At 41.1% G+C, this 24,895-nt stretch overlaps 2 protein-coding genes across 3 annotated transcripts in view; both read right to left on the bottom strand.

Moving 5' to 3' along the window:
- Positions 1-1,793: 1,793 nt before the first annotated feature.
- Positions 1,794-8,467, bottom strand: LOC134358944 (interferon-induced protein with tetratricopeptide repeats 5-like). Its single transcript, XM_063071648.1, has 2 exons — positions 8,287-8,467; positions 1,794-3,766 (listed from the first exon to the last, which is right to left on the bottom strand). The coding sequence occupies exons 1-2, from the start codon at positions 8,289-8,291 to the stop codon at positions 2,296-2,298; spliced, it is 1,476 nt and encodes a 491-aa protein (XP_062927718.1). The 5' UTR covers positions 8,292-8,467; the 3' UTR covers positions 1,794-2,295.
- A 3,079-nt stretch (positions 8,468-11,546) lies between these two features.
- The window catches only part of LOC134358942 (interferon-induced protein with tetratricopeptide repeats 5-like), a 50,347-nt gene continuing 36,998 nt past the window's right edge, over positions 11,547-24,895 (bottom strand). The window contains exons 2-3 of one of the 2 annotated variants that reach the window (XM_063071645.1): positions 21,284-21,352; positions 11,547-13,383 (exon numbers count right to left, since the gene is read on the bottom strand). In XM_063071645.1, the coding sequence (XP_062927715.1) occupies positions 11,913-13,383; positions 21,284-21,288 (1,476 nt within the window). In that variant the 5' untranslated portion in view covers positions 21,289-21,352 and the 3' untranslated portion in view covers positions 11,547-11,912. Of the gene's footprint in view, positions 13,384-17,070; positions 18,687-21,283; positions 21,353-24,895 lie in introns of those variants that run through there. The other variant, XR_010020979.1, reaches the window with a different exon arrangement.

The raw sequence follows: 24,895 nt of genomic DNA, 5'->3' as shown, positions 1-24,895 counted from the left end.
AGGAATCCTCTGCAACAACTTCCCTATCTAACAGGTTTTCCTGCCACACTGAGAGGCTGGGGTGGAGATTTTGATTCCTCAGAAGAGTGTAGTCAGAAGTAAAAATTGAGGAAGAGAGGATTGCATTTATCTTGCTTTGATATGGTAGGTTTGTTCAGTAAGTTATGAAGACTTGGCTGTGTGGATTCAGAACTGGCTCGTCCACAAAAGACAGACTTTGGTGGTAGATGGAGTGTATTCTCACCGGAGGTCAGTGTCCCATGGTGTTCTGGGACCAGTGCTTTTTTGTGACTTTTATAAGTGACTTTGATGAGGAAGTGGAGGAGTGAATTAGTAAGTTTTCAGATGACATGAAAGTTAGACATGTTGTTAATAGTGTAGAAGATTGCCAAAGTTACAACAGGACCTTGATAGGATATAGAGTTGGGCAGAGAGTGGAAGATGAAGTTCAATTCAGAAAAGTGTGAAGTGATACACTTTGGAAAACTGAAAATTGCCATGCAAGTAGATGGGATGGATAAGAAGCAATATGTTGCATTCACTTTTATTAGTCAGGGGATTGAGTTCAAGAGCTGTGAGATAATGTTGCAGTTCTATAATACTCTGGTAAAATCACAATGTGAATCTTCTGTTCAATTTCTGTAACCTCATTAAATGAAGAATGTGGAAGCTTTAAAAAGGGAGCATAGGCTACCCTTCTGCTTATCCACCTAATATGACAGACACTCGCTTTCAGTTTAAAACATTTCAAAAAGGGTTGATAGCTATAATCTATAAACGGTTATTGAACTCATGAATGATATCTAATGAGAAAATTAAATGCGCCTGAGAATCGGAATTTCAAGAGTCATTTTCAGATAATCAATGGAGTAAAATTTTTCATTAGGTTTACAGCTCGTCTATTTGTGCCCGTCATTCCTTAATACAGTTCAAGGTAGTGCATCGGGCCTATATGTCAAAGGATAAACTAGCGCGTATTTTCTCCAATATCAATCCTATTTATGACAGATGTAATACTGAACTGGCCACTTTAACTCATATGTATTGGTCTTGTATAAAGCTAGATAACTTTTGGAGAGATGTTTTTAAAATACTATCAGAAGTTTTGGATCTGGAGCTATAACCAAATTTGCTTACGGCAATTTTTTGTTTGTTATTTTTTGTTTATATAGTGTAGTAGTTTTTTTTTCTCCATTTAAAACTTAATGTTTTTTCTGTTCTATTCATAAACTGGTAAGAGGAGAATTGCTATTTCATTTTTTAAATTATATATTTTATACTAGTTTAACAATATCTATGATTTTGACAATGTCTATCTTATCTCGGTTTATATTGTTACTGATATATATATATATATTTGAGATAATTCTCCTCTTGATTGTATTTATGCTCCTTTTAAATCAATAAAAAGATCAATAAAGAAAAGAAAGGGTGCATAGGAAATTTACCAGGATGCCATTTGCATTAGAGAACATGGCTTATGAGGAAATATTAAGACAAGCTAGGGCTTTTCTCTTTGCAGTGTCAGAGAATGAGTGGCAACTTTATAGAAGTGTAAAAAAAAACTATGAGTGGCATTGATAAGAGTGGGCAGCCAGGGTGGCAATGGCAAAAAGCTAGAGGACACCTGTTTAAGGTGAGTGGAGGAAATTTTAAGGCAGCGGAGGGCAGAGCCTGATATTATAAGGACTTTTAAGAGACTCTTAGAAAGGCTCATAAATGTCGGAAAAATAACAGGTTACACGCTGTGCAGTCTGTAATGGTTAGATTGTCCGTGGAGGTTGAAGTCCTATACACCTTCAATCTTTCTCCAACCCGAGAATGCTGAATCCATGCTGCAAAGAATGTGCAGCTTCCATTCCATTCATTTAGTCAAAGCAGACACAGACTCCACTTCAATTCCCACTTATATTCATAGAATACTGCATTAAACAAACTGATGCTAAAACCGGTCAGGACTTGGTTGTATTTATTGTAATTCCATACACGCAGCTTTCTTTCTTTTCAGATTTAATTGAATGCCCAGAGAATGTCTTTGAAAAGAAAACACAGGGGTTAGGTATAGTTACAATAAGGTTGTTTTTAAAAATTAAATCTACACAAATAAAACTCTCATTCAAAAACAAAATATAAGAAGTAAAGAAATCCTGCAAATCTGTCCTTAGATCCAGTGGAATCAATTCACTTTTCAAACAACAGATCAATGCACATGGGTAAATAATCAATCAATAAGTAGTGCTAAGGGGAGACATTGCGCTAACAGAAATAGACACATTTTACAAAGTCAGTTCATCTTTAATTATCATTTCGGTCCTTTAAGGAAAGGCGTAGTTCACAGAGAGCACTGAGATATTCTTCATTGCCAGGATCAAACTCTAAGGCCTTTTCATAACATTCAATAGCTTTGGACTTGTTGTGAACCAGCTGATGCAGTAGCCCTTTTGCACCAAGTGCCATGCTGTCATGTGGATTCCTATAAAGTTTCCTATTTGCCAATTTCTCCAAATGCTCATAACACTGTTTCCACACCTTTGAATCATTCTTAACTCTCAGTGCTTTCTGGAACAGTCTGATGGCATTAAATTCAGACCTCCTCTGGTAAAATTGAAATAGGCCAGCCTGTAAACATATTTTCTGCATACTTTCTGGACGAATATCAACTAATTTCAACAGATCACTATAGATCTCCTCTGCTTTAGAATACTCTCCATTTCTTAGACAGATGTCTGCAAAATCCAGTTGTGATTTAATAGCTGACTTTGGACGGTGCTCAAATGCCTTTCCAAAGTGATGCTTGCATTGATTGAACAACTCTGCTCTTTGTTGGAATTCAGGGTTCTGAGGATCCTTACTCAGAGGATTGTCAATCAATTCAAGTAGTTTGCTTCTGTAACACATACCTAATTGGTCATGCAGGACACTAGAATGTGGGGAAATTTCTAATGCTTTCTTCAACAACGTGATTGCTTTTTCCAAATTTTTTTCTTTTCGGTAAAATTTTGCAGCATTACGAAGCACTTTTGGATAATCAGAGGTTTTCTGCAATGCTTGTTCAACTAATTCATTTGCTTCTTTCTTTTGCTTGAGCTCCTGAAGTTTTAGAGCCAACAGAACCATGGCCAGCGATTCATCGGGATCAAGCTCTAGTACACGACGCAGATGCTTCACTGACTGACTCTGTTCACGATTCTCTCTGGTTCCAGAAATGGCTTCCAAGCGAAACAGTACAGTGGCATATCCCATGACCCATTGCACATTATCAGGATCTTCTTCCAGAGCCTTTTCAAAGCATTCCTTTGCTTCCTCATAATATTGAGCTGTAGATCTTAACAATGACCATCCCCTCTCCCCGTACACCTCAGGGATCAATGCTGTATAGCAAGGGCCATCACTGAGTGGTTTACAGATCATCTCCAGCTTGTTGAGGTAGGACTGGGCCTCGGTCAGTTGTCCCATGTGGTAATGCACCCAGGCAAAGTTTCCATAGGTGACGATGATGCTTCTTTCAAATTTATCTTTGTGGTTCTCTCTCCAAATCTTTTCAGCTTCCTTCAGATTTTGAATTGCTTCTTCATAGTTGCCCTGCAGGCAGTTGACAAAAGCGAGTTGGTTGCAGGACTGATCTTTATACTTCAAATTTAGACTTATAGAATCTTGCAACCTGTACATCATATCTTCCAGGTCAATGGTTTCCTTCTGGGGGCTCCACGTGAAGTGACACTGAAGCTGATCGAGCTTCTCTTTCAACAGATCTCTTGGTGTATTGCTGTAAGAGAACAATATTCATGAAAATCCATCTCTGACCTTCACTCCCAAAAGCAGTCAGCAGATCTGTCTTGCTGGGTGTGGTCCTCACCTCATGTCATTGTACTCAGTGTGGTAATGAGACTGAGGCAGGATTACATGATGATAGGATTGAGGAGTAGGTGTGGGCTGACCTGTTACTTGCACTGATGGATGAGCTAACCCTTGGCAATAGAAGCTGGACTTCAGTCTTGCTGGGCCTCATTGCCATTGTACCATGAAATTACACTGTTGGGAGGAGCAATAAAAGACCTTTCTCACATCAAACTGCGATAGAAATTCACCTCCTCCTTGGACATGCATCATTATGCCTGCTTTCCATGGTCCGAACCAAAGTGTCTGCTGCAGGGACAATTCCAGTGAAGGCCAGTTGGAAGAAGTTTCTGTATTTTCCCCAGCACTTCTATCAACTTTATCCTAGCACTGCTGTAGGCCACCTCTAAAAAACTTCCAAGTAGAATGGAGCTAATCTTCAGAACTAATAGAAACTGTTCGACTATTGAAAATTGCCAAAGGCTCAATCTGTCCAAGTGTGAAGTGTTGTACATTGGGGGGGGGGGGTCAAATGTAAAACGAGAGTACACAGTTGACTGGAAAACCCTTCATAGTGTAGATGTACAGAGTGATCTTGGATTCCAAGTCTGTAGCTCACTGAAGCTGACAGCACTGGGTGATTGAGTGCTGAGAAAGGTACATGGCATACTTGTCCTTATTTGTGGAGTTGCTGAGTTCAAGAGTCAAAAAGTTACGTCACAGATTTATTCATTCATTTCTGGTCATTGCAGTTTGAGAGGATGTGGAGGTTTGCAGAGAGCGCAGAAGAGGATCACCAGGATACCTGCATGTGCTTAAAGGAGAGGTTAAGAATCTTGAGCTGTCTTCTCTGGAGCAGCAAATCAATGAGGGGAGAGACCTGATGGAAGTTTATATGATTATGGAAAGCATAGAGTAGACAGCTGCTTTCTTTCTCCAAAGACAGAATGTCAAAATTTGAGGGCATACATTCAAGCAGAAAGGAGGCAAATTCAAAGATGTGCAGGAAAACAGAGGCGTTTAAATGCATGATTGTGTACAGAATGGAGGGATATGGATTCTGTGTAGACTGAAGGGGTTAGTTTAATTAGAAGTTTTATCACTTGTTTAAAGCATTGATTTAATCATCTGATCTAGTAACTTTCATAAAAATATTCTTATAGATTCAAAGCAATTAGATAGAGCATTCAGACTTCGCTGTGATACTAAATAAGCCATCTTCAGAGGTGTTCATCACCCTTTCTAATTGTAATTTGAAAGCCTGTTATGAAGGGAAATTTTAAAAATGAAATCAAATGATCAGCTCACTGACCTGTTACTGCTTAGATGTTTACAAGAGGAGCTTCAGAAGCACAGTGTGGGCTATACACAGAGATATTCAGAGTGTGGGCAATCTGAGTAAAGGGACTTCTGTGAGTTTGTTCTATGGGATACCATCAACATAGCCTTTTGGCTCCGCAGCGCGACTTTGGTGAAAGTTAATAGTTCAGTGGTGAGGCTTATCTGACACTGTCGACATCAGCGGTGATAAGGCAAATTGTTGACAGGGGAATATACAACAAATGCAACAAGTCAGCAGGCAGATCCAACAAGTGGTTATGAATACAAACAGCATTTTGGCCCATATTGAGGAAGTGTTAGTTTAAGAAATGGGATGTTTTGCAAGGAGTATTGCAAGGTTACATCTAGAATACCGCTCAGATTTTTGGATACATTAACTAAAAAAGGATATAATTGTAGGCAATACACCTGGCTAAACCCTGGAATGAGGGAATTGACCTACTAAGAGAGGCTAGAAAGTTTGAAGATATTTATTCCTCTTTTGAGGAATGACGAGTGATCTTATTTACACAATCAAGACCCTCAGTGTGCTTGACTGGGCAAATGTTGAGAGGAGAATCAGTGGGAAAAAAGCACAGACGCTGTAAGACTAAAGCAGAAACCAAAAATGCTGGATATAGTCTGTAGGTTCAACTGGGAAAAGCTGCTTCTCAATCTTCTGGATATTGATTCCAGAAATTTCTGTAGATGTTGAGATGTTGTTACTAGGGTGGAGGAGTCATGAACAAGTGGTCATGCAACAAAATTAGGGGCTGGGTATTTAAAACTGTACTGCGTAGAAATTTACTTTAGGGAATCCCTAGAACTGTCTGCCCCAATGGAGGAGCAGGCCACATTATTGGTTATGGTTGCAATGGAGACAGTCAAGTATGTGAAAGAAATATCAAGGAATTTGGGTCTTTGGAGAACTGATACAAATGGTCTGAGGTCAGCGTTGATTGATCTGCCATAATAATATTCAAAGACAGGACATAACTTGAGGGCCCTGGTGGCTAACACTACACCGATTGGATGTTTTTTTCTGTTGTGTTTATTGTTCAATGTGGTTGTGGGGAATCACGATGGTAGGATTGAAGAAGGGGTATGTAAATCTCAGTGTGTGCACGTGTGTGCATCCACGCGCGTGTGCACATGTGGGCTTAAACTGATAAATATTCTACATCTCTGCTGCTAAGCCTGTTCCCTGATCATGTCGGTCCCCTCCCACCCCTGCCATTGGACCATGACCTCTCTCTGGGCTGGAGGAACCCTGAAGTGCTGTCCTCAAACTCAGCTGCCCACACACATTCATTTTGATCATGAGTGCACATTGGAATGGTGTAAGAACTATTGTCCGAACCCATGTCTCTACAGCAGATACAATTCCATTGAAGACCGGTATCAAACACAACTATGCCATTGCCCCAATAGCTTTCTCAATCTTCTTTGCAGCACTGATGAATGCCCTCTGCAACAAAATTTCTTTGAGATTCAAGATAATTTTTCAGAGCTAACATTAATTGCTTATCCTATATCAATTTGTCTGAAATACAGCCACCTGAACCTCAGCAGTAATCTGCAATGTGCCAACACTGGCTGCTGCATTCACAGACTCAGTGGCCAAGCTGCAAGCCACTGGAAGTCAATAAATGACGACCGTTGCTGGAAATCTAAAATACTGAAAATTCTGGAAATATCCAGCAGGTTTGTAGGAAAAATCCGTTAGCAGGAACAGAGCCAGTATTTCAGTTTGAACATCTTTTGTTAGCGTCAGAAAGGAGACAAAATTAGTTAGCTAAGCTTGCAGGCTGGGTAAAGTGAGAAGAGATGCCATTGTGAGGGTAAAACTAGATTGCTGCAGGGTGACCTGATCAAGGAGTGAATGGGAGAGGTTAGAGAGCAAGAATATAAACAAAAAAAAGTCAAAGGATGTGGTGTTGTGAAAATGCTTAGCTGGAGGAGTCCAGAGGGGAATAAAAAGGAAAACGCAAAACAAACGAGGTGGATTAATATCACAGATAAATGACAGACGCAGGAAACTTATGTTTGAACGTTATTTTCCACTGAGGTTGGGTGGGACTACAACCAGAGGTCATGGGTGAAGGGTGAAAGCTTAAATGTTTAAGAGGAGCATGAGGGAAAACTTCTTCACTCAGAGGGCTGTGAGATTGTTGAACGAGCTGCCAGCACAAGTGGTGCATGTGAGCTCGATTTCAACGTTTAAGAGAAGTGTGGATGGTAGGGATATGGAGGGATATGGTAACGGTGCAGGTCGATGAGAGAGGGCTGTTTAAATTGGTTGGCATATACTAGATGGGCCAAAGGGCCTGTATCTGTGCTGTACTTTTCTGTGACTCTAACATCAAGAAGTCAAAGTAAGTATAATAAACTTAACTAGCTTATCCCTGCTGTCCAATATGCTTCAGAGACTGTATATTAGCTAGTTCCTGGCGCTGTAAAGATGACACCATATACTCTTTGCAAAGTCATCCAAACTCATCGGAAGAATAAACTAATAAACTTCAAAGTCCTCTCCCAGGCTAAAATCCCCAGGAAGCTGCATGACCATTCATGACTCCTGAAGCATTCATGTTATTCTGAGCTTTGTCAAGAGAATATCTTTCCAGGTGGAAAGAGAGAAAGCAGACACAAGAAACTGCAGATGCTGGGATCTGAATCTGCTGGCGGAGCTTAGTGGGTCGAGCAGGACCTCTGGGAGTACGTACTACAGCCCTGATGCTGGAGTTTGATCGGAAATACTGTATCAACAATTGTTTTCCACCTACAGATGGCGCCTGACTGGATTGTGTCGGTGTTGCAGACAGAAAGGTTCAGGAAAATGTTAAAAGCGTTCCTGAAAGCTTGCAACGTCCCCACTGACTTTTGGGAAACTCTGGGCCAACAGTCTCAACACAAAGAATTCAGGATAGTACCGAGAACCTTGACCTATACTGTGGAACACACTGAAGCCTAGTGCCGGTTACGGAAGGAGCACAGACAGTGAAATCAAGTCTTCCTTAATCTCAAGGAGACTGCCCAAGACGAAACATTTATTTGGCATTAAATCATATTTCATTACAATGCTGTACAGGAAAACATATACCCAGAGAGAATAACAGTGTTCTTTACCTCATTTTCTCGATTGAAGGAACCACCTCAAATTCCTTTTACACTTCTAATGTCGATCTAATAAAGAAGGTATTCAAAGCTTTGTAATTTTCCAGCTCAGTTACTTGTAAGTTATTTCCTTAATGTGTCTCCCTCCCTCTATGACTGTCTGTGTTCTTGTAATAAAGTTAAACACGCTGCAAGTCAGTCGGGGGACAATATCATAGCCCAGCCTCGTTTATGCGCTCTTAAAGTGACAGTCCACAGTAAACGAAACCTGTGGGTACGTAACACGGTCTCAGGAGCTGTGAAGGTTTCCTGGTAATTTGGATGCATCTCTGGCAGTGTTTTAGTTGAAATATGTGTGCAGTGGTCCTCAGAGTGCAGGATCTGAGGAGTCAGGAGCATATAGTAAATGTTAGGGCAGGGCGATTTCAAGTTTAATCATCAATCGAGTAAGTTTTTAAATGATATCTGCGTAGATTTAAAGCATTTGGCTGGAGCTTTCTGTGTTAGTTGAGGTAGTGAATGAACCATCTGGGAGGGGCCCACTATCCCCATTGTCTAGATGTATTTGGGAAGCCTGTTAATAAACCAACCATCTAAAAAGAAATTTAACTCCCTTATCTGGCACAGCTTGCATGTATATGAAAAGATGTTCAGCGACCACAGCATCGATCCTGCACAATGATCTTTGGTGCAGTCAATCTGAGGTAAGGGGGCTTCCATGCTTTGCATCTGTGCCAGACACTCAGCATTTGGCTTTCGCTTCAAGTTTGCAATACTGGGACGAGTCAGGTAAATCAGCGGTGTCTCATCTGACAGTGTTGTTAGTATTGGTGAGGAGGAGGCAGGTAGATTGTGCAGAAGGTGTCACCACCTGCAGCAGCTTGAGCTGTGTATTTTTTGAGCCTGGTCGGTAGGTGTGTTGCCTTCAGGAGGCTGGGAAATTTGTGCGTGGCATGTTCAGAGTGGAGACCACGTTGCAGTCTAAGTGTGAGCCGGCAGAGCAACATAGTGCTGGTTAGGCAGACTAAAAGTAGTCAGGAATCCACTGCACTAAACCCCCTCTGGAGCAGACACTTCTTCTACTCTGTTGTTTTGAGATTATGGGTCCTCAGAAAAGTTTAGTCAGAACTAAGCACTGAGGTAGAGAGGACTGCACCTATCATGGTTCCCCATGACATGCTCATCCACTAAGTCATGATGTATGTGATCCATGAACATTTGATCTATATTTTGTGACCAATGCTCTTTGTGACTTTTATGAGTGACTTTGATGAAGATGTGAAGGTGTGGATTAATAAATCTATACTTGTACTTCTTCCTCCCTTCCCCCCACCTTCTTACACTGACTTTTTATCTTCTTTTTCCCACTCCTGATGAAGGGTCTTGGCCTGAAAGTTTGACTGTTCACTCTTTCCATAGATGCTGCTTGGCCTGCTGAGTTCCACCAGCATTTTGTGTGTGTGTTCCTTGTATTTCCGGTATCTGCAGATTTTCTCATGTTTGTAATTTTCCAGAGAGATAGGAGCAGTGAAGGGAACTCAGCCATGGGAAAACAAAAGAGTAAGGAGAAGTTAGAACAGCAGAAATGGAAGATAAAGACAACATCCAACAGAAAAGGAGCTTAAAGCAGGGCAAAGTGTCAAAATAACAAACCTGGAGGTATTGTGGCTGAAGGTTCAGAGAATTCACAACAATTTATATGAATTTCTGGTACAAGGAGATTGATCCGGTGTGAACCAGTTACTGAAGGATAGAGACATAGAACACTACAGCACAGAAACATGCCCTTAGTCTGTGCCGAAGCATTAATCTGCCTAGTCCCATTGACCTGCAACCAGACCATAGCCTGCTGACCCATCCCATTCCTGCTCCTATCGAGATCTCTCTTAAATGTTGAAACCGACCACTTGTGCTGGCAGCTCGTTCCGTGTTCCCTCCAACATCTGAATGAAGAAATCCCACCTCATGTTCCCTTCGTCATTTCACATGTCATCTTTCACATTTCACGTTTCACCTTTCACCGATGACATCTAGTTGTAGTTTTACCTAATCTCAGTGGAAATACCTGCTTGCATTTACCCTGTCTATACCCCTCATAATGTTGTATACCTCCATCAAATCTTCTCAGTCTTCTACGATGTGGGAAATAAAGTCCCAAGCTGTTCAACCTTTCCCCATAACTCAGGTTCAGAAGTACTGCAAGATCCTTCTAAATTTTCTCTGCATTCTTTCAATCTTATTGTCATCTATCCTGTAGGTAGGTCATTAAAACTAGACACGATACTCCAAATTAGGCCTCACCAAAATCTCATACAACCTCAAATAACTTCCAACTTCTGTACTCAATACATTGATTTATGAAGGTCAATGTGCCAAAAGCTTTTGTTATAACGCTATTTACCTGTAACACCACTTTCAAGGAATTTGGATCCATATTTCCAGATCCCTCTGTTCTACCATACACTTCAGTGCCTATCACTCTCCCTGTAAGACCTGCTATGGTTGGCATCCCAAAGTGCAACATCTCACGCTTATCTGCATTAAATTCTTTCTGCCATTTGTCAGCCCGTTTTTTTCAGCTGTTTGCGATCCCTCTGCAAGCTTTGCTAGTCTTCCTCGCTCTCCCTCCATGCCAAATCTTGCTGTCATTTGCAAATTTGCTGAACCAATAAACCACATTATCATCCAGATTGTTGATATAGATGACAATAACAATGGATCCAACACCAATCCCTGCAGAACAACTCTAATCACTGGCCTCCCGTCAGAGAGATAAACATCTACAACTAATCTCTGGCTTCTGCAAAGCCAACTTCTAATCTTACTTATGACCTCATCTTGATTACCAAGCGACTGAACATTTTTGACCACCCTTCCATTCAGGATGCTGTCAAATGTAGACAACATCCACTACCTTGCATTTATCAACTTTCCTGGTAACTTCCTGGGGAAACTCCACAAGATTAGTTAGATGTGGATTAGCATGCACAGAGCCTCGTTAACTATCCCTCATCAGACACTGTGCATCCATTGAGCTTTTCAAATAAGTGATGGCATCACATAATTAATCAGAGACCAAGTCAGAGGTCAAGAAAGTAGGGGTGTCCTTTGATTGTAATCAAAGGAGGCTTTAACACGTCTAGACTGGGCAAATCTAATTTACTGTTAAATTGGATGATGAATTCATTGTATGTGTACAAGTTCCTTTTTAAAATCATTATGTTGAGAAATAAGTTATACAAATATCAATTTACTGTCTCATTTTGGTCAATTAGAAAATGTTTATTGATCATTTTACAAATGAGCCTTTGAACAACAGTGACTATATTAGAACAATGCATTAAACAGTCTAATGAGGAAACTTGTCAGGACTTTTCATTTGGATGTGTTTGTTGTAACTTTATACATTCAACTTTCTCTCCAGATTAAAATGAATGTCCAAAGAAATGAACTAAACTTGATTTGTTCACAGGACCAGAAGTGTCACTATCTTTGTAATAATCACAGGGATTAGATATAGTTACAATAACGTTTTTTAGAATAACATTTTCTGAATAAAACTCTCATTCATAAACAGAATATATTTAGTATGAAATCCTGCAAATCTGTCCTCAGATCCAGCGGAATCACTTCACCTTTCAAACATCATTTCGGTCCTTTAAGGAAAGGTGTAGTTCACAGAGAGCACTGAGATATTCTTCATTGCCAGGATCAAACTGCAAGGCTTCTTCATAACATTCAATAGCTTTGGACTTGTTGTGAACCTGTTGATGCAGTAGCCCTTTGGCACCAAGTGCCATGCTGTCATGTGGATTGCTATAAAGTTTCTTACCTGCCCATCTCTCCAAATGCTCATAAGCTCTTTTCCATATCTTTGTGTGAATTTCAATCTGCAATGCTTTCTTTAGCAATGTGATGCCTTCAACTTCAGACTTCCTCCGGAACAGATAAAATAAACCAGCCTCTAAATTTATTATCTGTATATTTTCTGGGCGAGTGTCATCTAATTTCAGCAGATTACTATAGATCTCGTCTGCTTTGGAATACTCTCCATTTCTAACACAGATGTCTGCAAGATCCAGTTGTGATTTAATAGCTGTCTTTGGACGGTGCTCAAATGCCTTTCCAAAATGATATTTGCAATTATTGACCAATTCAGCTTTTTGTTGGAATTCAGGGCTCTGAGGATCCTGACTCAGAGGATTGGCAATCAATTTAAGTAGATTGATTCTGTAGCACATGCCCAATTGGTCATGCAGGACGCTAGAATGTGGGGAAATTTCTAATGCTTTCTTCAACAACGTGATTGCTTTTTCCACATCGTTTTCTTTTCGGTAAAATTTTGCAGCATTACGAAGCACTTTTGGATAATCAGGGGTTTTCTGCAATGCTTGTTCAACTAATTCATTTGCTTCTTTCTTTTGCTTGAGCTCCTGAAGCTTTAGAGCCAACAGAACCATGGCCAGCGATTCATCGGGATCAAGCTCTAGTACACGACGCAGATGCTTCACTGACTGACTCTGTTCACGATTCTCTCTGGTTCCAGAAATGGCTTCCAAGCGAAACAGTACAGTGGCATATCCCATGTTCCATTGCACATTATCAGGATCTTCTTCCAGAGCCTTTTCAAAGCATTCCTTTGCTTCCTCATAATATTGAGCTGTAGATCTTAACAATGACCATCCCTTCTCCCCGTACACCTCAGGGATCATTGCTGTATAGCAAGGGCCATCACTGAGCGGTTTACAGATCATCTCCAGCTTGTCCAGGTAGGACTGGGCCTCGGTCAATTGTCCCATGTGGTAATGCACCCAGGCAAAGTTTCCATAGGTGATGATGCTTCTTCTTTCAAATTCATCTTTGTGGTTCTCCCTCAGAATCCTTTCAGCTTCCTCTAAGTTTTGAATTGCTTCTTCATAGTTGCCCTGCAGGCAGTTTACAAAAGCGAGTTGGTTGCAGGAATGAGCTTTATACTTCAAATTTAGACTTATAGAATCTTGCAATCTGTACATCATATCTTCCAGGTCAATGGCTTCCTTCTGAGGGCTCCACGTGAAGTGACACTGCAGCTGATCGAGCTTCTCTTTCAACTGATCTCTCGATGTGTTGCTGTAAGAGAACAAAATTCATGAAAATCCATCTCTGACCTTCGCTCCCAAAAGCAGTCAGCAGATCTGCCTTGCTGGGTGCGTTCCTCACTTCATGTCATTGTACTCAGTGTGGTAATGAGACTGATGCAGGATTATATGATGACGGGATTGTGGTGTGTGTGTGTGTGTGTGTGTGTGTGTGTGTGTGTGTGCGTGTGTAGATATACCAAGCCTTGGCAATGGAACCTATACTCCAGTCTATGTCTTTGTTCCTGAAACCACTCTGTTGGCAGTTTCAATGAAAATACATTTCACACATCCAGCTGCATTACAAATCAATCTCCTTCCTGGTTGTGCATCATGTGTTTCCAATGGGAGTGGAGGAGGAAAATACAATAGAGGCTGTTAGATTGTGTTGTGTATGTGACCTGGCTTCACAACAATGCTATTACTAAAAATGCTGGAGACGGGAGCTAAGTTTCATGGTTCTTTGCTGGTAGAAAACCGAACTCTGAACACACACGTACAGATCAATATGAGCCTAATAGCGCATGCAACAGCGTGTTACTGCAACATAATGTAGTCCCATATTATACAGTAGGCTATAGGGGACTCTCCTCCCCTTTTATTTTAATAGTGTATATACTAAACAAATAAGACCCATTTATAACTCAAGTCCCTGCGGGGACTCTGCCCACTGTGCCTTTCTTCTTTAGATGGTGGTTATGTACCGGCGGGAACAGAAGGAGTAAGTGAAGCTGTAGCAAAATTAATCATATTCCGCAAGAAGTGTGATGCATTTTTTGTAGCTTTGGTTTCCAAAAGAAGTGGTTGGTGATCTGCTGTCTCTGCTAGTTATTCAAAAGTCAGGGCAATCCAATGATTCACAGATAGATCAGTAATTTACCAGTGATCTCTCACCGTTTGAAGAAGCAGTTGATCGAAATCCTGTTGTTCATTCCATTGTTCTTAAGTTGCTGTTAAGATACAGTTTTGCTGATATTAAGGATTACCTGCAGTGCTATCTGTCTGGCTCATGAGGGAGGATTCCTTCAGATGCACATTCAGCACAAGATGTAAAAATACAACAACAGAAACTTTCCAGTTTGTTGCCAGAATTCGCCTCTGTTTTGATGCTGTTTCCCAACTTCTTTGTGCAAAAGAAGACACGTTAGCTGAGGATTCAAAATATGTATGTGAAAAAGAACTTCCTTGCAAAGGATTAACTATATGATTCTCAATGGAGGAAATGATTGGTTCAAGATTTACCTTGTGCGAAAGCTGTTCTGATTGAATGGAATTGATTTTGTCCAAGTGCTTTTAAGGGATGACCAATATTCATGGATCTTTCCCAAGGAAATTGTTCAGGAGAAGATGGAGATGCTGGTCTTTTCAGAGATTTAAGCTTATTGAGAGTCCGCAGATCTTCCATCATCTGTTAACAAGTAATTTAATTGCGCAGGTGCAGGTTTTCGTCTTTTGTCTGGAATTGGAGCAGGGTCATTAGGTTTCCTCCTTAGTTTCCTAGTCATTATTGGCTTTGCCTCCATAGAATCTCCTGTGAGTTCCATTGTTAGCCTCTTGTTCTCAATCATCTTTTTCTTTTCTTCTAACTCAATCGTTTTATCTTCAAATTCCTTCACTGCTGCTTCCTTCTCTTTAATATAATTCCTTTCCACTTGTTCTGTCTCCAGTTGCAGAAGCAGCTCTGCATTTCATATTCTCTCCTTGTATTGTTGATCTAGTTTCTTCACCCTTTTCTGATATTCCTGCAAAGTGCCTTCCTGTAACTGCTGTAGCTGTCTTTTGAGAGATGTCAATTTCTCCTGGTACGTCCGCTCTTTTACTTCCAGGTAGTCTTCATCATCATGCTTATTGGCAATACCTGTCCCCCTTGCATCCTCTATATCTCTATCCGAGTTGCGGCCACGGGTACTGTGTTCGTCCTCATCGTCGAAGCTGTCTAGCTCCTCCTCGTCGTTGTAATAGTCGCCAATGTGTGAGAGGAGATCTTCCCCAATGATCTGCCCTCCTTTGTTGACACATCTAGTACCTTGATGGTGTGCCAATCCAACTGAATTTTCCTGAGCCATTCACATCCCAGCAACGGTGGTCCTCCCTTTTTCAGTACATAGAGGATCAGTTGCTGTGTTTTACCTCCATGGGTCACTGTCACTTTAATTTTGCCTTTGGGATGCACTTTCTGTCATATGTAAGTCTTTAGCAGTAGTTTAGTTCGTTTCAGAGGTATGTGAGAAAATAGTCGTTTGTAGTCCTGTACAGAGATCACTGTTAAAGCTGAGCCTGTTTCCAACTCCATTTTCAGTCTCATGCCTGCCTCTTGTGGAGTGATCCGTATTACTCTTCGATCATCTGTCTCTTTCACACTGTGAGGTTGCAGACAAGACAATTCACTTTCGTCGGAGTCGTTTTCATCAGAACTGCCTTCTTTCATTTTTTGTACCTTGTTGTATTTTCCTTTCTGGGGTTTCTTGTTTCTCTGTGTTTCATCCTTTTCCTGCTGTTTACTAGCTTTGCATACTCTGCCAGTGTGGCCCTGTTTGCCACAGTTTCTGCATTCTTTGTCTTTAAACCAACAGTCCTCAGGGTCATGTGACATGTTCCCACAAGAGTAACATTTCTTTCCTTCATTTCTGCTCAGTGACATCTTATTCATAGTATATTCCAGAGATTTTTGTTGTATTTCTGAAGCACCTTGTGCAGCTATTTCGAATGATATTGCAAAGTTCAGTACCTTCTCTAAGGTAAAGTCTTTTTCGCACAGGAGCTTCTGTGTGGTTTCACAGTGCATGTCACACACTAACCTGTCCTTCAGTTTCCAGCTCCAAATTGACAATGTTTTGATAATTTGTGCAATTCAACACAATATTCAGAAATGCTTTCATTTTTGCTCTGGTTCCGTTTGTGAAATTTAAATCTTTCAGCAATAACCAGTGATTTGGGATTTAAATGCTGTTGGAGAGTGCCTACTATTTGCTTGAACGTTTTGTCAGCTGGCTTTTCAGGGGTTAATAAGCTCCATAGCAGCCCGTATGTTTTTGCTCCCATAATATTAAGTAAGACGTTGGCTATCTTTTCATCATTAACATTGTTAGCATCACAATATAACTCCACTCTTTCAATGTAAGTTGCCCGGTCTTCAATGCTACTCTTAAATGCATTGAATAGTATTTCTTCAATCGAAGAGCATTGAAGAACCAAAGATTATTCCAATCATTGCCATCTTTGTTATGTTAATTTAGCCCTGTTCTCCCTTTTTTTTTGACTCACGTGACCTTTTTGCTAGCATCACAAGCGCACTCCATCTAGATGTGTGTGTGTCGCTCCTTTCTATCTCCCTTTTGGGGCAGGCAGACCCTCAGCCCCTGGGGGTCAGCGCCGGCTGTGGTCTCAGCTGGATGTGCTGCGGCTGTGACTGTGTTTCTTGGTCTCCTGACATTCCCAACACCGGCTGCGCTCCCACTTCCTTTCAGACTTGCGGCCTCACTCTGCCTCCTTCTCTCGCTCCTTGGCTCGTTCCTTGCACTCTTCCTCTGAGTGCCGTTATCAATTAAAAAAACAGCATTCCGATACGATATAAGTTCATTAACCTCATCACCGATTTGTTATGTATGTAGCCTGGCTACACAACAATGCTTTTAATAAAAACTCTGGAGACGGGAGCTAAGTTTCATGGTTCTTTACTGGCAGAAACTGAACTCTGATTCAGATCAATATGCACCTAACAGCGTATGCTCAATATGCGCCTAATAGAGCATGTAACGACGTGTTACTACAACATAAAGTAGTCCCATATTATACAGTAGGCTATACGTTACGGATAGGCACATGATTATGTAGAGAATGGAGAAAGACAAAAGGGCTTAGTTTAATTAGACGTTTAATCATTTGTTTAATTAGTTCAACATAATAATGTGGCTCAGCTGCCTGTTTCTGTGCTGTACTGTTCTCTGTTCCTTGACAGCTGTTGTCAAATCCAGATGAACCTCAATGACTCTATGTATGTTATTTTGATTTTAGGTGTAAATTTAATCTTCTAATCTATCAACTTCTATAAAAAATTCTTGTAGATTCAAAACTTTCAGGTAGAGGACAATGAGTGAAAAAAAACAGATGTTGGAAATCTGAAGTAAGAACCAAAAATGCTGGATATACTCTGTAGGTTCAACTGGGAAAAGCTGCTTCCCAATCTTCTGGGTATTTCCAGAAATTTCTGTAGATGTTGGGATTTTTCTACTAGAGTGGGAGAGACATGAACAAGTGGACAAACTAACAAAATAAGCAGCCGGGTATTTAAAACTGTGCTGTGTAGAAGTTAATTTTCGGAAATCCCTAGAACCGTCTGGCCCCAATGGAGGAGCAGGCCAAATCACTGGCTATAGTTGCAGTGGAGATAGATAAAAATGTAAAAGAAATATCAAGGAATTTGAGCCTTTGAGAAACTGATACTGAGGACAGTGTTGATTGATCTGCCATGATAGTATTCAATGGCAGGACATACTTGAGGGCCCTGAATTGATTTGTTAGTTTTTCTGTTGTGTTTATTGTTCAACGTGGTTGGGGGAAATCGCGCACACACACATGCGTGCTTAAGCTGATAAATATTCTAGATCTCTGAAGCTAAGTCTGTCCTCCCACCCTTGCTGTTGGACCATAACCTCTCTCTGAGCTGAAGGAACCCTGAGGTGCTGTCCTCAACTCAGCTGCCCACACACATTCATTTTGATCATGAGTACACATTAGATTAGGTTAGATTAGATTATGAGGACATGCAGTCCTCTTTTTTTGTCATTTAGTAATGCATGCATTAAGAAATGATACAATAATCCTCCCGTGTGATGTCACAAAAACACAGGACAGACCAAGACTGAAAAACTAACAAAACCACATAATTATAATGTATAGTTACAACAGTGCAACAATACCATAACTTGATGAAGAACAGTCCATGGCACAGTAAAAAAGTTCAAAGTTTCTCGAAAGTCCCACATCTCACGCAGACGGGAGAAGGAAGAAAACTCTCCCTGCCATACCCGACCACAGTCCGACTCTGAGTCGTCCGAAAACTTCGAGCTCCGATCAGCCCTCCAACACCGAGTACCGAGCACCATCTCTATCCGAACGTTTTGACCTCAGCCTCGGTCGCCAGCAGTAGGCAAAGCCAGGGATTTTGGGGCCTACTCTCCGGAGATTCTCGATGGCACAGTAACAACAGCAGTGAACCAGGCATTTCAGAAATTTCTCCAGATGTTCCTCTGCTTCTCACGTCTGTCTTCATCAAATCAGAATTGTCTGCGGCCCCTATTTAACAGATACAATATCATTTCACCGGAGAGGTGCGCGCGCTGCCATCTTCTCCTCCCGCCTAAATTACATTGGGCTGGTGTAAAAACTATTGTCCAAACCCATGTCTCTACAGCAGATACAATTCCATTGAAGACCAGTATCAAACACAACTATGTTATTGCCCCAATACTTTTCTCAATCTTCTTTGCAGCACTGGTGAATGCCCTCTGCAACAAAATTGTCTTGACAGTCAAGATAATTTTTCAGAGTGAACATTAATTGCTTAACCTATTTCAATTTGTCTGAAATACAACCACCTGAACCTCAGCACTAGCCTGTAATGTGCCAAAACAGGGTACTGCCTTCACAGCCTACAGAGAGGAAGTCATCACCCTGACACAGTGAAGAAAACAACCTCTCCCTCAATGTCATAAAAACAAAGGAGCTGGTTGTGGACTACTGGAGGAATGGAGACGGGCTAACCCCTATAGACATCAATGGATCTGGGGTTGAGAGGGTGAACAGCTTCAAGTTCCTCAGTATAACCGTCACCAAGGATCTCACGTGGTCTGTACATAGTGGCTGTGTGGTGAAAAGGGCACAACAGCGCCTCTTTCACCTCAGACGTTTGAAGAAGTTTGGCATGGCCCCTCAAATTCTAAGAATGTTCTAGAGGGGCACGATTGAGAGCATCCTGACTGGCTGCATCACTGCCTGGTATGGGAACTGTATTTCCCTCAATCGCAGGACTCTGCAGAGAGTGGTGCGGACAGCCCAGCGCATCTGTAGATGTGAACTTCCCACTATTCAGGACATTTACAAAGACAAGTGTGTAAAAAGGACCTGAAGGATCACTGGAGACCCGAGTCACCCCAACCACAAACTGTTCCAGCCGCTGCTATCCAGGAAACCGCACTGCAGCATAAAAGCCAGGACCAACAGGCTCCAGGACAGCTTCTTCCAGAAGGCCATCAGATTGATTAATTCATGCTGATGCAAGGGTATTTCTATGTTATATTGACTACCTTGTTGTACATAATATTTATTATAAATTACTGTAATTGCACATTGTACATTTAGATGGAGACGTAATGTAAAGATGTTTACTCATCATGTATATGAATGATGCAAGTAATGAAGTCTGTTCAATTCAATTCAAGATTCAGTGGCCAAGCTGTAAGCCATTGGAAGTCAACAAATGACTATCATTGCTGGAAATCTAAAATACAGAAAATCCTGGAAATATCCAGCAGGTTTATAAGAAAAATCCATTTGCAGGAACAGAGCCCATGTTTCAGTTTGAACATTGTTTATCAAAATCAGGGAGGAAACAGATTTAGTTAGCTGAGCTTACAAACAAAAAAAGACATAGGTCAAAGGATTTGGTATTACAAAAATGCTTAGCTGGAGTCCAGATGGAAATAAAAAGGAAAAGAAAATGTAAAACAAACAAGGTGGATTAATATCACAGATAGATGACAGATGCAGGAAAATTATGTTTGAAAATAATTTTCTAGTGAGGTTGAATGGGACTACAACCAGAGGTCATGGGTTAAGGGTGAAAGGTGAAAAGATTAAGGGGAACATGAGGGGAAACGTCTTCAATCAGAGGGTTGTGAGCATGTGGAACAAGCTGCCAGCACAAGTGGCGCATGCGAGCTCGTTTTCAACATTTTAGAGAAGTTTTGGATAGGTATATGGATGGTATGAGTTTGGAGAGCTAGGATCCCAGTGGAGATCGATGGGAGTAGACAGATTAAAGAGTTTGGTATGGACTAGATGGATCGAAGGGCCTGTACCTGTGCTACAATTTTCTGTGAATTTATGACTCTAACATCAAGATGTCAAAGCCAGCATCAAAACAAATTAACCTGCTGTCCAATATGCTTCAGAGACTGTATATTAGGCAGTTCCTGGCACTGGAAAGATTGCACCATTTACTCTTTGCAAAATCACCATAAGTCATCCGAAGAATAAACTAATAAACACTAATATCCTCTCCCAGGCTAAAATCCCCATCCTTTAAGCTGCATGACGATTCATGACTCCTGAAACATTCATGCTATTCTGAGCTTTGTCAAGTGAAAATCTTTCCAGGTGGAAAGAGAGAAAGGGGATACAAGAAACTGCAGGTGCTGGTATCTAGAGCAACCAATTATCTGCTGGAGGAGCTCAGTGGATTGAGCAGCACCTCTGGGAGTACGCACCTGATGCTGGAGTTTGGTCCAAAACATTAACAGTTATTTTCCACCCACAGATAGTGCCTGATTGTCTGTGTTCTTCCAAAAGACTGTGTCGATGTTGCAAATAGAAAGCTTCAGGGAAATGTGAAAAGCCTTCCTGATAGCTTGCAACATCTCCACTGACCCTTGGGAACCTCTGGACCAGCAGTCTCAAAATGGAGGAGAATTCAGGATTGTACTGAGAACCTTGATCTATACTGTGGAACACACTGAAGCCCTGTGCCATTTATGGAAGGAGCATAGAGAGTGAAATTAAGTCTTCCTTTACCCTAAGGTTAAGTGGAAACATTTATTTAATATTGAAGTAGGTAACCATTACAATACTCTACTGGTAAACGTATACCCAGAAAGAGAAACAGTGTTCGTTACCTCATTTTCTTGATTGAAGGAACCACCTCAAATTCCTGTTACAGCTTCACCTCCACATTCAATATTGAGCTGATAGAGAAGATATGCAAAACTTTGTATTTTCCAGCTTATTTTCTTGTAAGGTGTTTCTTTAACGTTAAGGAAATTGATGCTTCGAAAGGGAAATTCAAGTGCAGCTTTCTTCCTTAAATCCAAGGTCAGTATGCATGCTGACTCAAAATTATCTGAGCCAATGATAATCACAGCCTAGTTTCGCAACAAGCAATGCTCAAGCTGATAGGTTGATCTGATTACTACCTGGTTGTTTTCGTCTTTTGAACCCACATTATACTTTGCTTCTATAACTTTACACGGACAATAAATTTCTCTTCGTCAGGCTCTGTAGGAGCCATGTATCCATTTTTTGTCTGTATTGTATTTTGTGCTCCACTTTTTTTATAAGTAATTTGTCGTGTGTGTCAGGGCGTGGTAGAAGTGAAGAGTACGGTGAGTTTAGACAAGGTAGAACCAGAGAAGCAGTCAGATTAATTATATTTTTTGTTGAATGCTGAAGTACCTTAAATACGCTGAAATGCTCTTAAATATGCTAATTTAAATACTTATGCCAACTCCTGAGTTTGTTAACATCACTATTATAACATTATTATACCAGTTAGTATCTTTGTATTGCTAGTTTTAGTTTCAATCATTTTTTATCGTTGCAGTCTGCATTCGGTAAGATTTCTAGAAGGATAGCTGAAACGTAGTAGCTTTGATTGCCTCAGAGCCGCCAAGGGTTCCTACTACATGGATTTACCTCTGGTAGTCTGGTAGTTGAAATGTGTGTGCAGTGGTCCTCAGAGAGCAGGCTCTGATGAGTAAGGAGCATACAGTAAATGTTGGGGTGATTTCAAGTTTAATCATCAAATCGAGGAACTTTTATGAGATATCTGTGTAGATCTGAGGTATGTGGTTAGAGCTGTCTGTGTTAGTTGAGGTGGTGAACGAACCATCTGGGAGCGTTCCTCTGTTCCCATTGACTAAATGTATTTAGGAAGCCTATTAAAAGCTAACCCTCTAAGAAGAAATTTAACTCGCTTACCTTGTACAGCTTGCATATATATAAAAGGATATTCATAAAACAGAGCGCAGATTCTGCACTCTGATCTTTGGTGCAGTCAGTGAGGTAAGGGGGCTTCTGTGTGTTGGGTCTGTGCAAGTCTCTCAGCTCTTTCTTTTACTTAAGATTGCAGCTTTGGGGCAAGTCAGGGAAATCAGTGGTGCCTTATCTGACAGTGTTATTGGTATTAGTGAGGAGGAGGCAGGTAGGTTGTCAGCATGAGTACACATTCTGAGTCCTGTGGGAGTTCATGTCAGCTTGCACTGTTCCAGAAAATCCCATGGGCAGAAGATGTCACCACCTGCAGCAGCTTGAGCTGTGTATTTTTTGAGCCTGGTCGGTAGGTGTGGTGCCTTCAGGAGGCTGGGAAATTTGTGCGTGGCATGTTCAGAGTGGAGACCACGTTGCAGTCTAAGTGTGAGCCGGCAGAGCAACATAGTGCTGGTTAGGCAGACTAAAAGTAGTCAGGAATCCACTGCACTAAACCCCCTCTGGAGCAGACACTTCTTCTACTCTGTTGTTTTGAGATTATGGGTCCTCAGAAAAGTTTAGTCAGAACTAAGCACTGAGGTAGAGAGGACTGCACCTATCATGGTTCCCCATGACATGCTCATCCACTAAGTCATGATGTATGTGATCCATGAACATTTGATCTATATTTTGTGACCAATGCTCTTTGTGACTTTTATGAGTGACTTTGGTGAAGATGTGAAGGTGTGGATTAATAAATCTATACTTGTACTTATTCCTCCCTTCCCCCCACCTTCTTACACTGACTTTTTATCTTCTTTTTCCCACTCCTGATGAAGGGTCTTGGCCTGAAAGTTTGACTGTTCACTCTTTCCATAGATGCTGCTTGGCCTGCTGAGTTCCACCAGCATTTTGTGTGTGTGTTCCTTGTATTTCCGGTATCTGCAGATTTTCTCATGTTTGTAATTTTCCAGAGAGATAGGAGCAGTGAAGGGAACTCAGCCATGGGAAAACAAAAGAGTAAGGAGAAGTTAGAACAGCAGAAATGGAAGATAAAGACAACATCCAACAGAAAAGGAGCTTAAAGCAGGGCAAAGTGTCAAAATAACAAACCTGGAGGTATTGTGGCTGAAGGTTCAGAGAATTCACAACAATTTATATGAATTTCTGGTACAAGGAGATTGATCCGGTGTGAACCAGTTACTGAAGGATAGAGACATAGAACACTACAGCACAGAAACATGCCCTTAGTCTGTGCCGAAGCATTAATCTGCCTAGTCCCATTGACCTGCAACCAGACCATAGCCTGCTGACCCATCCCATTCCTGCTCCTATCGAGATTTCTCTTAAATGTTGAAACCGACCACTTGTGCTGGCAGCTCGTTCCGTGTTCCCTCCAACATCTGAATGAAGAAATCCCACCTCATGTTCCCTTCGTCATTTCACATGTCATCTTTCACATTTCACGTTTCACCTTTCACCGATGACATCTAGTTGTAGTTTTACCTAATCTCAGTGGAAATGCCTGCTTGCATTTACCCTGTCTATACCCCTCATAATGTTGTATACCTCTATCAAATCTTCTCAGTCTTCTACGATGTGGGAAATAAAGTCCCAAGCTGTTCAACCTTTCCCCATAACTCAGGTTCAGAAGTCCCGCAAGATCCTTCTAAATTTTCTCTGCATTCTTTCAATCTTATTGTCATCTATCCTGTAGGTAGGTCATCAAAACTACAGACGATACTCCAAATTAGGCCTCATCAAAAATCTCAAACAACCTCAAATAACTTCCAACTTCTGTACTCAATACATTAATTTATGAAGGTCAATATGCCAAAAGCTTTTGTTATAACGCTATTTACCTGTAACACCACTTCCAAAGAATTTGGATCCAAAGTGCAACACCTCACACTTATCTGCATTATATTCCACCTGCTATTTGTCAGCCCATTTTTCCAGCTGCTCGAGATCCCTCTGCTGGATTTGCTAATCTTCCTCGCTCCCACTCCATGCCAAATCTTGCTGTCATTTGCAAATTTGCTGAACCAATAAACCACATTATCATCCAGATTGTTGATATAGATGACAATAACAATGGACCCAACACCAATCCCTGCAGTACAACTCTAATCACAGGCCTCCCGTCAGAGAGACAAACATCTACAACTAATCTCTGGCTTCTGCAAAGCCAACTTCTAATCTTACTTATGACCTCATCTTGATTACCAAGCGACTGAACATTTTTGACCACCCTTCCATTCAGGATGCTGTCAAATGTAGACAACATCCACTACCTTGCATTTATCAACTTTCCTGGTAACTTCCTGGGGAAACTCCACAAGATTAGTTAGATGTGGATTAGCATGCACAGAGCCTCGTTAACTATCCCTCATCAGACACTGTGCATCCATTGAGCTTTTCAAATAAGTGATGGCATCACATAATTAATCAGAGACCAAGTCAGAGGTCAAGAAAGTAGGGGTGTCCTTTGATTGTAATCAAAGGAGGCTTTAACACGTCTAGACTGGGCAAATCAAATTTAC

This window comes from Mobula hypostoma, chromosome 19 (assembly GCF_963921235.1).
Source record: "Mobula hypostoma chromosome 19, sMobHyp1.1, whole genome shotgun sequence".
NCBI classification, from domain to species: Eukaryota; Metazoa; Chordata; class Chondrichthyes; order Myliobatiformes; family Myliobatidae; genus Mobula; species Mobula hypostoma.
The sequence above is the reverse complement of the archived record's forward strand: the minus strand, read 5'-3'. Positions and strand labels throughout refer to the sequence as shown.